General features: G+C 41.2%; 1 protein-coding gene across 50 annotated transcripts in view; it reads right to left on the reverse strand.

Moving 5' to 3' along the window:
• The window catches only part of ATXN2 (ataxin 2), a 146,707-nt gene that overhangs the window by 69,700 nt on the left and 64,793 nt on the right, over nt 1–12,214 (reverse strand). For all 50 annotated transcript variants that reach the window (XM_054663571.1, XM_054663565.1, XM_016924240.3 and 47 more), the window contains one exon: nt 3,221–3,345. In XM_054663571.1, the coding sequence (XP_054519546.1) occupies nt 3,221–3,345 (125 nt within the window). The remainder of the gene's footprint in view (nt 1–3,220; nt 3,346–12,214) is intronic.

The raw sequence follows: 12,214 nt of genomic DNA on the forward strand, positions 1-12,214 counted from the left end.
CTTACTGGTGAAAAGTATAAAGTCCAGTAAAGGTTGTAATCCATCCCAGAAGAACGAACACATCAACCAAGCAATGCTGATGGCAACCTCAATGCTAAGGCTTGCCTCGAAGTTCACCTATTAACCTTGGGTCCTCCTGTGCTACTCCAGGTAAGACTATAATGTAAGTCTACCACCAATGCAATTCCTTTTGCCAAACATGGGCAGGAAATCACACTTACTTATGGAGGCTTTAAAATTACTTAAGTAATGTATGCCCTACATAAAAAAAAAAAAAGCACACAATACGGAAAGACATCCAGTAAAAAGTAAATGTCTTCCAATCCCAGCGTGCATAAATAACTACTATTAAGAGTTCTGGCCGGGCACGGTGGCTCATGCCTGGTATCCCAGCACTTTGGGAGGCCGAGGCAGGAGGATCACGAAGTCAGGAGATTGAGACCATCCTGGCTAACATGGTGAAACCCTGTCTCTACTAAAAATACAAAAAATTAGCCAGGTGTGGTGGCGGGCGCCTGTAGTCCCAGCTACTTGGGAGGCTGAGGCAGGAGAATGGTGTGAACCCGGGAGGCAGAGCTTGCAGTGAGCTGAGATCGCACCACTGCACTCAAGTCTGGGCGACAGAGCGAGACTCCATCTTAAAAGAAAAAAAAAGAGTTTTAGCCGGGCGCAGTGGCTCATGCCTGTAATCCCAGCACTTTGGGAGGCCAAGGTGGGTGGACCACCTGAGATTAGGAGTTCGGGACCAGCCTGGCCAACATGTTGAAACCCTGTCTCTACTAAAAATACAAAAAATTAGCCAGATGTGGTGGCGGGCGCTTGTAGTCCCAGCTACTCAGAAGGCTGAAGCAGGAGAATCGCTTGAACCTGGAAGGCAGAGGTTTCAGTGAGCCAAGATCACGCCATTGCACTCCAGCCTGGACAAGAGAGCAAGACTCCGTCTCAAAAAGAGTTTCTTGGGTGTAATTTCAGACATCTTCTAGGCAATAAGAATATGAACAGCTCTTTAAAAAAAAAAAAAATTCATGGCCAGGTGCAGTGGCTCACGCCAGTAATCGCAGCACTTTGGGAGGCTGAGGCAGGTGGATCACGAGTTCAGGAGTTCAAGACCAGCCTGACAAACATGGTGAAACCCCTTCTCTACTAAAAACACAAAAATTAGCTGGGCATGGTGGCAGCTACTCAGGAGGCTGAGGCAGGAGAATCGCTTGAACCCGGGAGGCGGAGGTTGCAGTGTGACAGAGCAAGACTCTGTCTCAAAAAAAAAAAAAAAAAAGCAAATAGGATCCCAGTGTTCTGCAATGTGCTTTTTCTCTTAATAAATCTTAGATATCTTTCCATATTGGAACACCATTCTTTTTGGTAGATATGTAGTGTTTCAATTGAATGGTGACATCATAAATCTAACTCATGCTATATTGATAGACACTTAGCATGTTTCCAATTTTTCACTATTAGAAATAATGCTATGGCCAGGCATGGTGGTTCACGCCTATAATCTCAGCACTTTGGGAGGCCGAGGTGGGCAGATCACCAGAGGTCAGGAGTTCAAGACCAGCCTGGCCAACATATAGTGAAACCCCGTCTCTACTAAAAATACAAAAATTAGCTGGGTGTGGTGGCGCACGCCTATAGTCCCAGCTGCTTGGAAAGCTGAGGCAGTAGAATCACTTGAACCCAGGAGGTGAAGGTTACAGGGAGCCGAGATCGCACCACTGCACTCCAGTCTGGGTGACAGAGTGAGACTCCATCTCTCAAAACAACAGCAACAACAACAAAAGAAATAATGCTGGAAAAAAAAAAAAAATCCTGGTCAGGCATGATGGCTCACACCTGTAATCCCAGCACTTTGGGAGGCTGAGGTGGGTAGATTACCTGAGCTCAGGAGTTCCAGATCACCCTGGGCAACATGGTAAAACCCTGTCTCTGCAGAAAAAGAAAAAAAAAAAATCTTCACATATAATTATTTGCATGTCTTATGGATATATGAGGGCAAAAATAAATTACTAGAGGTAGAACTGCTGGAACAAAGTGTATGTGCATTTTAAATTTTGATTAGCCTTGCCAGATTCTCTCCACAAAGACTCTATCAATTTATCCACCTCACCAATAGTGTAAAAGAAGTCTCTGTTTCCTCATATTTTTCATACAGGTGACGTGATGTACAGACTTGAGAACCATTATATTAGGTTATATATGATTCGTTAAAGTTTGAGAATTAATGACATGTTGCCTGTGTATGTCCAGTTTTATTACTAGACTTTAGGTCGAAGTAGGACATTTCAGGCTTCCTGTCTGAGGAAGAGTGTCATTATTAAGCTGTTATGCCTTAAACATCAAACACAGATATGTTACAAATTCTCTTTCTACTCAATGGAAGATTCTTCATTCTACTCAAATATTGGTACCATAACACTCATTTTTGGCAAGAGACTTTGCTTTATATCTCTATGCTCTCTACCCTAAAGACACAGTCTTTATTATTTGTTTTTATTTTTATTTCTTAGAGAAGGGGTCTCCTTATGTCATTCAGGCTGGACTCCAACTCCTGGGCTCAAGTGATTCTCCTGCTTCAGCCTCCCAAGTAGCTGGGACTGCAGGCATGTGCCAGCATACCCAGCTAAGCACTTCAAGTACAGATAATGCATTAAAGAGAGAAACAAAACTAGTATGTGACAAGAGGCGTTTTAGAAATAAAAGAATTTTGTGGAGAATAATCCAAATTTAAGACCAAGAAATTTATGTAATGCTTTAATTCCAATGTAACCTAATTATTTATCTTAATGACAACCTTTTCTTCAGACAAGAGGCTTAAAATGTCCTACTTCAACCTCATCTCTAGGTGAAGTCAACAATTAAGACACCACTTTCCTTAGGCTACCTTATTTGGCTGGGTGTTAAAGCAAAACACACCGGCATTTCCCATGGTTTCTAATTTTAATTTAAGCTACTTCTTATTATTTATTTTAATCACAAAGAAGTAATTCATGAGCATCCACAAGAACAGACAGTACTCCTGCTTAACCCCTACAAGTAAAATAACAAACATTTTTCTTTATATATTGCTTGGGAGAAAGTCTCTAGTTATACAACAAACCTGCTGCTCTAAATACACTCACTACAATAACAACAACAACAAAAGCACACTTAAATTACAACCAAGTGACAGGATGTCATACTGACCACAGAGTCTAGCACTAATTACAAAGATGTTACTTACTACGTCATTTTCCAAAGCCTCAAGTTCCTCATTGGCTGTGAGTTCACCTGCATCCCAGGGCTCCAGGTCCTTCTCTTTGTGTTCGCCATTCACTTTAGCACTGATAGCAGAGTCAGTAAAAGCATCTGCAAAGAATGGTTTTGGTTGAAAGTTTATATAATCTGGCAATCAGTTACACTCACACACGTGAATTACCAACAAAGACATATGTTAAAAAACAATTACAAAAAATGAATTTCACATAATTGTTTAACTTAAAATCTAACAGAAACATTTATTGAACATAATTTAGGTTGATGAAAACAAAAGACCAATGCACTATAATAAAGGTAAACTTAAAACTTATGTATGTGAAGATAAACTGCTATCTAAACTGATATGGAATATATAGTATTCAGTAAAAGTATGTTTTCACGTTTAATTTAGCAAATGGAATCACAGATGACTATCAGTAAAGGTATTTTCTTTTCATATAATTTTAAGCCACACGAAGCATTTTTTTTTTTTTTTTTTTTTTGAGATAGAGTCTCGTTCTGTTGCCCAGGCTGGAATGCAGTGGCGTGATCTCGGCTCACTGCAACCTCTGCCTCCCGGGTTCAAGCGATTCTCCTGCCTCAGCCTCCCGAGTAGCTGGGACTACAGGTGTGTACCACCACGCCCGGATAATTTTTTGTATTTTTAGTAGACGGGGTTTCACCGTGTTAGCCAGGCTGGTCTTGATCTCCTGACCTAGTGATACCCCCACCTTGGCCTCCCAAAGTGCTGGGATTACAGGCATGAGCCATCGTGCCCAGCCCACATGAAGCATATTTTAATATATTGACATAATTCATTAAATTATATTACAGGTAATTACTCTGCATGTCTCAGAAGTGACCAAGAAAATTTCTGGCCAGATGCGGTGGCTCATGCCTGTAATACCAGCACTTTGGGAGGCCCAGGCAGGCGGATCATGAGGTTAAGAGATCGAGACCATCCTGGCCAACATGGTGAAACCCTCTCTCTACTAAAAATACAAAAATTAGTTGGGCATGGTGGCACATGCCTGTAGTCCCAGCTACTCGGGAGGCTGAGGAAGGAGAATCGTTTGAACCCGGGAGGTGGAGGTTGCAATGAATGGAGATCACGCCACTGTGCTCCAGCCTGGTGACAGAGTGAGACCCCGTCTCAAAAAAAAAAAAAAGAAAAGAAAAAGAAAATTTCTATCAATCCATCAAAAATATCTCTTTTTTTTTTTTTTCTTTTTTGAGATGGAGCTTGCTCTTTCACCCAGACCGGAGTGCAGTGACACCATCTCGGCTCCCTGCAACCTCCACCTTCCAGGTTCAAGGGAATCTCCTGCCTCAGCCTCCCAAGTAGCTAAGATTACAGGCGCCCACCAACACGCCCAGCTAATGTTTGTATTTTTAGCAGAGACAGGGTTTCACCATGTTGGCCAGGCTGGTCTCGAACTCCTGACCTCAGGTGATCCACCCACCTTGGCCTCCCAAAGTGCTGGGATTACAGGTGTGAGCAACCATGCCTGGCCTAAAATATCTCTTTTGTTTAATGGATGCACTAATTAGATATACCTTCAGAGTACTTGCAGCCAAATATATGTGGATTTTGTTTTTAACTTTCCGTATTCATGTCTATGTACAGTGGTCAATATCCCAGCAAACTCTTGCCATTAGTAAATGAAGCCATTCTAAGTGGTTTAACCCCTCCCAGAACCCACTTCTTCATATATAACCACTCTGCTACAAAGTTCAGGCCCTACAGTATTACCTGTCTCAGAAAGTTCAGGTAGCAGGCATACCTGGACTTCCTATTAACACACTCTCACTTTGTGTCCTCTTCTCTTCTACTGATGTTATTGAAGAGTACTGACTTATGAAAGCAAATGTAGCATCCACATGTTAGCTGACCATACTGCTGTCTGGCACAGGAAATTTTCTCTAGTTGGGAGTTAGACTCAGCTAAATAAAGGCCCACTGGGCAATGATGGCACTAGGAAACGCTCTGTAGATACAGGCTTGCATTTAAATGACTGGACCCATAGGGTACCACCTACTACGAACTAAGGAGTAATACTTCTGCTGATCTGGCTCTGCTGAGGAATATAAGCTCCCAGCCACTGTTCTTTCCCAGTACTGTAAGTTGCCACTAAGAGGAGGAAGGGACGAATCAACAACTAAACACCCAATACTCCTACAAAAGAGGTTATTCCAGATGGATTTTTTATTTGGCAATGCTTCTATAACTGTCATTGTCTCCCTAATGGGCAAAGTGATGCCAAAATAAGAAATCTGAGCCAGCAAATTTAAGCATGGAACTTCAAGCCTAGCTAATTCTAACCTCTACTTATCCCAAACTAGGTGTGGGTAGGTATGAGTGTGTATACCTGTACATCAGGGAATAAAAGCATTAATCCACCTCTGGGCTTAGCTGCCAGCTCCACCAGCAGCACTATTCCCATTGCTAGCAATTCTAAGAGCCAAGAGTGTGCTGAGGGAGTTCCCCAAAGCAGCAGGACTCAGCTGGGGGTGGAATGGAGCATTCACTAGAAATGGCTGAATTTTGGAAAATCTCTCTAAGAGATTCTAAGAGACTAATGCTATCTTACCAACACCTCATCTTTGCTGAAAGCTACTGATGGCACTAGAAATCTGACCTTATTTGATACTAACCTGAATCAAGTTCTTCTCTACATTATCTTAAAGTTATGTGGATTGCTGGCAAAAATTAATTTAGCCATGTGTATTTTCAAGAATGTAAAATGTTCCAAGAAAACATCAAATAATAACCTACCTTAAGATCCTGAAATCCCTTTAATTCTCACAACACTAGACAAAAAACTACAGTATAGGAAAATTCCAAACGAGTCATATTATCTTCTGGAAGAAGCAACAGGACTGTTCCTTTACGTCTAAGATCCTGTTAATGTCTTAATCATACTAGTTTTTGAAAAGCACACATTTAAGTAAATAAAGCATTTATTTAGATAGAAGCTGAGCATTAAAAATACTCTTTTGATTCAAGAAATTAAAGCTCGAAGCAGCTAGAGATTTTTATAGAACCATATAAACGGATTTTTTTCTCACTACAGGGTATGTGTGTGTGTGTGAAAATATTTAGAAAATCTTGAGTCAAGCCGTCTTCAAACCAAAAGATCCCAAATGTACACACAAAGTAGCTTAAATATGTTTTTACAGTATTATTCTAAACAAATTTCTAAAAGGATCCCCAAGTAAGAGCCAGAGTGGAAAAGCAAGCAAGCGTCTAAAACTTTAGGACCCAGGCTTTGTTCCACTGACCAGAATTTAGGTTGTGTTAAGAGGACATTATTAATAAATCTATTTTTCTCAATGCTACATTTTAATCTTAAATCTTCTGTTTACAATACCAAACTTTTTTTTAAAAAAAGTATTCACAGGTTATGTAGCAGTCTGTCTGCTTTCGAGACAGAAATGGGGAAGGGGAAAACACAGAAGTGTGATTCTATAAAGAATGATATTCCTTGGTTTTAAAATTTCACCAAAAGTAGCTCTTTCTAAAGATGAGTAAAGGACTTAGGGGAAGATGTGCAGAAGTGGAGAGTTAGCACGAAATGAGGCTATAGCATCAGGATGCTGAGAAAATCCCTGGCTATAAGTAATGCATTTCAGGCCAACATTGCATCATTAACTAGAAAGGAAGCAAGATCTGGGTATCCATTCTGCACTATTAATAATATCCACTATCGTAAATTCTGATTTGTTTTACAGTGGTTACAAGTTTGGATTTTTGTTTCTGTTTCTTTAAAAAAAAATTGTTTTTGTTTTTGTTTTTGTTTTTTCAGAGATGGGGTCTTGCTCTGTCACTCATGCTGGAGTGTAGTGCCGCAATCACTGCAGCCCTGGGCTCAAGCAATCCTCCCACCTCAGCCTCCCAAGTCGCTGAGATTACAGGCATGAGCCACTATGCCCAGCAAGTCTGGATTTTAAAAAAAAAAACACTGTTGGTAGTAAATAGTACAATGTTGTAACCAGGATTCCTGCAAAGTTGAGAAAAAAACAACTGGTTCTAATCTACAGGCAACTGTGGGAATTTGCATGCAGATTTTACCAATGCCATAAGTCAAAGAATATTAATTTTCCATCATCCCCTATGGTGAGACACAAAAGCATTGTAAGAACAAGATGCAAGAATACAACGTGACTATTAGAAAAGTGTTACCTGTTTCTGAAGGAACTACAGGTATAGAGAGAAAAAAGGAAAAACATAAAAACCATCAGATGAGATGATAAATAATTAGTTTTTCAATTTATAAAAGCCTCTAGACTAGCAGGCGATGTTGGAGGAAGGAACAAAATTGTATCACCTCCAGCCCCTGTATCCCACCTTCCATGCTACCCCCACAGCAGTGGGCTCTCAACACCTTCTCTTCTGATTCTGGGCAGAAACTTAGTCATTTTGGGCCGGTGATGCCACCTGCTGGTGGTCATAAAGAAATGTCTCAACCAACGTGTGAGCCTCTTCTGGGTATCCCCAGCCCCATACCCAGGAAACAGAGTACATATTCAGCTTCTCAATCTTTCCTCTTTTACCTCTGAGCCAATAATGCCTCTGAAAAATCATTCAAACTTGTCTGAGCATTTTTTAAAGGGCCAGAATAATGGTCAAATAACTAAAATGCTAGTGTTAAACATTAGAAATAAATATACTTAAATGTATAAAAACTATAAAATGACATAAAACTGGATGAAATAATCATTAACATCAGATTTAACATCACAAACCCTCAAATGTGCCTCCAGAGAAGTCATCAAAATCCTCAGCTAACCATTTCTTCTCAACTAAATCAGCCTTTTCTCAAACATCAAAGTTCTATATAAACCTAAAAAATCATATTGTTTTGATCAATTCCTATTCCTGCGGCACTTTCAACAACTTTTTAAGACAGTTTCTCATTATGTGTCATCGTTATATGTGGACCAATCTATATACTATATAAAGTATCAGTATATAGATTGGTATCAGTGGGACTATTTAGTCATTTTTAGCACTTACCGAGTACCTACAATGCACTCATAAGTCTGGACGAGGTGGGGATTCACATTTGACTGATACAATTCCCAGCATTTCCTGTAGGAACTAGGAGCTCCTGGGTGTAAGAGACTAGTTACAGAAATGAAGCAAATCTTTTAGAATCGAATACAATGAGTGCTACAATACAATTAAGAACAAAGTTCTAAGGAACAAAAGGCTCTGGGCTTTCTAAAGTGACAGTGACAGCCTATCAGCAACAGCTGATCTAGGCCTTCAAGAACACAAGAAGAAAATAAGAAAGGGGAAGTAAAATGGTTCCAACATAGACTGGAGTGGCATTAAAAATACGTGTATAGCTGGGAGTGGTGGCTCACGCCTGTAATCTCAGCACTTTGGGAGGCCCAGTCAGGCAGATCACGAGGTCAGGAGATCAAGACCATCCTGGTTAACACGGTGAAACCCCATCTCTACTAAAAATACAAAAAGTTAGATGGGCATAGTGGCCGGCGCCTGTAATCCCAGCTACTCGGGAGGCTGAGGCAGGAGAATGGTGTGAACCAGGTAGGCAGAGCTTGCAGTGAGCAGAGATCGCGCCACTGCACTCCAGCCTGGACAACAGAGCGAGACTCCATCTCAAAAAAACAAAAAACAAAAAAATGTGTATAGGCGGGGTGCAGTGGCTGACGCCTGTAATCCCATCACTTTGGGAGGCCGAGGCGGGCGGATCACCTGAGGTCAGGAGTTCGAGACCAGCCTGACCAACATGGAGAAACCCCCATCTCTACTAAATATAGCTGTGCATGGTGGTGCATGCCTGTAATCCCAGCTGCTCGGGAGGCTGAAGCAGGAGAATCACTTGAACCTGGGAGGCAGAGGCTGCGGTGAGCCGAGATCGCACCATTGCACTCCAGCCTGGGTAACAAGAGCGAAACTCCGTTTAAAATTAAATCAACAGGCTGGGCACAGTGGCTCACATCTGTAATCCCAGCACTTTGGGAGGCTGAGGCGGGTGGATCATGAGGTCAAGAGATCGAGACCATCCTGGCCAACATGGTGAAACCCTGTCTCTACTAAAAATACAAAAATTAGGCAGGCGTGGTGGTGCATGCCTACAGTCCCAGCTACTCAGGAGGCTGAGGCAGGATAATTGCTTGAACCTTGAATTGCTTGAACTACTAGGGAGGCGGAGGTTGTAGTGAGCCAAGATTGCGCCACTGCACTCCAACCTGGCGAGAGCGAGACTCTGTCTCAAAAAATAAATAAATAAAAAATATGTGTATAAACATTTTCTGAATTGTACACAAGAACACAGGCTTCCCCAGGGAAGTGGGACTGGGGGTTAGAGAGGAGATTATCTTTTCATTGAATACTCATCTGTTCTAACTGAATTGTATACTACGAGCATATACTACACCATGTATTATACAGATTATATTAAAGACTATAATACTGAAGAATAACATAAAGAAACAAGTTGGGGATAAGAAACACAGTTAAGGGTGCAGGATGTATGGACTGGAACAACAAAACCAAGGGCACAGGTGGAGCCACGCTCCTCAGGCTAGAATGGGGTAGGGGTATGATGACAAAAGAGGACTGTGGGGAGCCTCTAGATTAGGGATTCTTAGCCTTTTTCTTAATCCATGGGCCCCTTCAATATTTTAGGGAAGCCTATGAAACTGTATTCAGAATGTACTTAAATTCATAAAATACACAGGAAATCAAATGAGAACAATTAACAATGAAATGCAGTTATCAAAAACTAAAAAAATCTGTTGGCATAGTAACATACATGTTCTTAATTAAAGCATTAAATATTAAGATCCAGTAACAGGTTTAATAACTATTATAAATTTAAAGAGGTGATGAACATACATAATAATTTGAAGCCTGGTGCAGTGGCACATGCCTATAATCCCAGCTACTCAGGAGGCTGAGGTGGGAGGACTGCCGGAGCCCACAAGTTCAAGGCCAGAGTGGATACCATATCAAGATTCTGTTTCTAAAAATAATTTGAGGCCGGGTGCGGTGGCTCACGCCTGTAATCCCAGCACTTTGGAAGCCAAGGCAGGCGGATCACTTGAGGTCAGGAGTTGGTGACCAGCCTGGCCAATATGGTGAAACCCCTTCTCTACTGAAAATACAAACATTAGCTAGGCGTGGTGGTGTGCGCCTGTAATCCCAGCTACTCAGGAGGCTGAGGCAGGAGAATCGTTTGAACCCAGGATGCAGAGGTTGCAATGGGCTGAGACTGCACCACTGCACTCAGCCTGGGAGATAGAGCGAGACTCCATCTCAAAAATATATATACATAAAATAATAATTTGAGATACCCATAACATCAAGCGATATGAAATTAACTGAGTTCTATAGGTGCTTAAGTCATAAATACTGCTAATACTAGTTGTTTGTTGCCTATATTTTTAAATGGCAAAAAATGCTAAATTTCACTTGAAGGTTAGTGTAAATAAAGATGTAAATTTCTCTTCATCCAAGGTCATCAATGCCCTGAATTCTCTCCACAAATTCTTTTGAGAATCCACAGATCCAGGTGAAGAATCCTGCCTCTTTGTACTGACAAGCAGGAAGAAAGAGCCTCTGCCATGAATAAAGCAAATAGGTGAGGGACTGGAAGGAGTGGTCATCAAGGTTGCAGAAATAGGTTTCAGGAAAAAAAAAAAAAAAAGTCTGCTGAACTCTTCTGAGGCTCCAGCAAGAGCTGGAAACCCTACATTCCTAACTAATCAGCCCCCCAGTGGGACTTTCTCCAGCCACACCCAGCAGGCTGGATTAGGAGTAGACAGAGTTTAAGATCTTAGAGGAACAGAGAACACTGTGAGGGGCAAGAAGAGAATAGAAGTGTAAAGTTTATAGCTGTGGTCAGAGTAGATCTTTGAAAGCATTCTGGAAGAGAAGCAGTTCCTTCCGAGTGATGACACAGTCATGAAAGCAGGATGCTACAACGCCATGGAGGTGAAAGGGATGTATGGAACAGAACTTAGGAGGCTATGTTTCCTAAAGAATAGTGTTCTCCAAATGATCCATTTGAAAATAAATTATTCCAACACACACTACAGTTGTCCTTCAGCATCTATGGGGGATTGGTTCTAATACCCCCTAGGGATACCAAAATCCAGGGATGCTTAAGTCCCTGATACAAAGTGGTGTAGTATTTGCATACTCTCGCATACTTTAAACCTCTAGGTTACCTATAATACCTAATACAAAGTAAATGCTACGGAAATAGTTGTTGTACTGCTTAAGGAATAATGACAAGAAAAAAAGTCTGTACATGTTCAGTGTAGATGCTTTTGATTTCCCATATAATTTTTTTTTTCTTTTCTTCTCACACTCTGTTGCCCAGGCTGGAGTGCAGTGACACAATCTCAGCTCATGGAAACCTCTACTTCTCAGGTTCAAGCAAACTGCTTGTCTTAACCTCTTGAGTAGCTGGGATTACACATGTGCACTACCATGGCCAGCTAATTTTTTGTACTTACAGTAGAGCTAGGGTTTTGCCATGTTGGCCAGGCTGGTCTTGAACTCCTGACCTCAGGTGATCCATCTGCCTCAGCCTCCCTAAGTGCTGGAATTACAGGTGTGACCCACAGCCCCAGCGTATTTCCCGTATATTTTGGATCCATGGTTGGTTGAATTCACAGCTGTGTAACCCATGGATAGAGAGGGCTGACTGTATTTGCAAACTAACATTTGAAGACATCAGTGTCCCAGCCACAAAACTAAGAAATGAATGGTAATTACAATTTTAATCATTGTCTATGGTATCATGCCTATGTAAGAGAAAAAAAAACAGTTATTCCCTGGTTTAGGAGTATAAAATTAGGTCTAGTGAGTATAAAAATATTTTTTAAAATATAAAAACATAAAAATATAATAAATATAAATAAATTAAGTTTAAAAATATAAGTATTTCAGTGGTGGCTCACACTTGGGAGGCCAAGGCAGGTGGACTGCCTGAGCTCA

Source organism: Pan troglodytes, chromosome 10 (assembly GCF_028858775.2).
Source record: "Pan troglodytes isolate AG18354 chromosome 10, NHGRI_mPanTro3-v2.0_pri, whole genome shotgun sequence".
NCBI classification, from domain to species: domain Eukaryota; kingdom Metazoa; phylum Chordata; class Mammalia; order Primates; family Hominidae; genus Pan; species Pan troglodytes.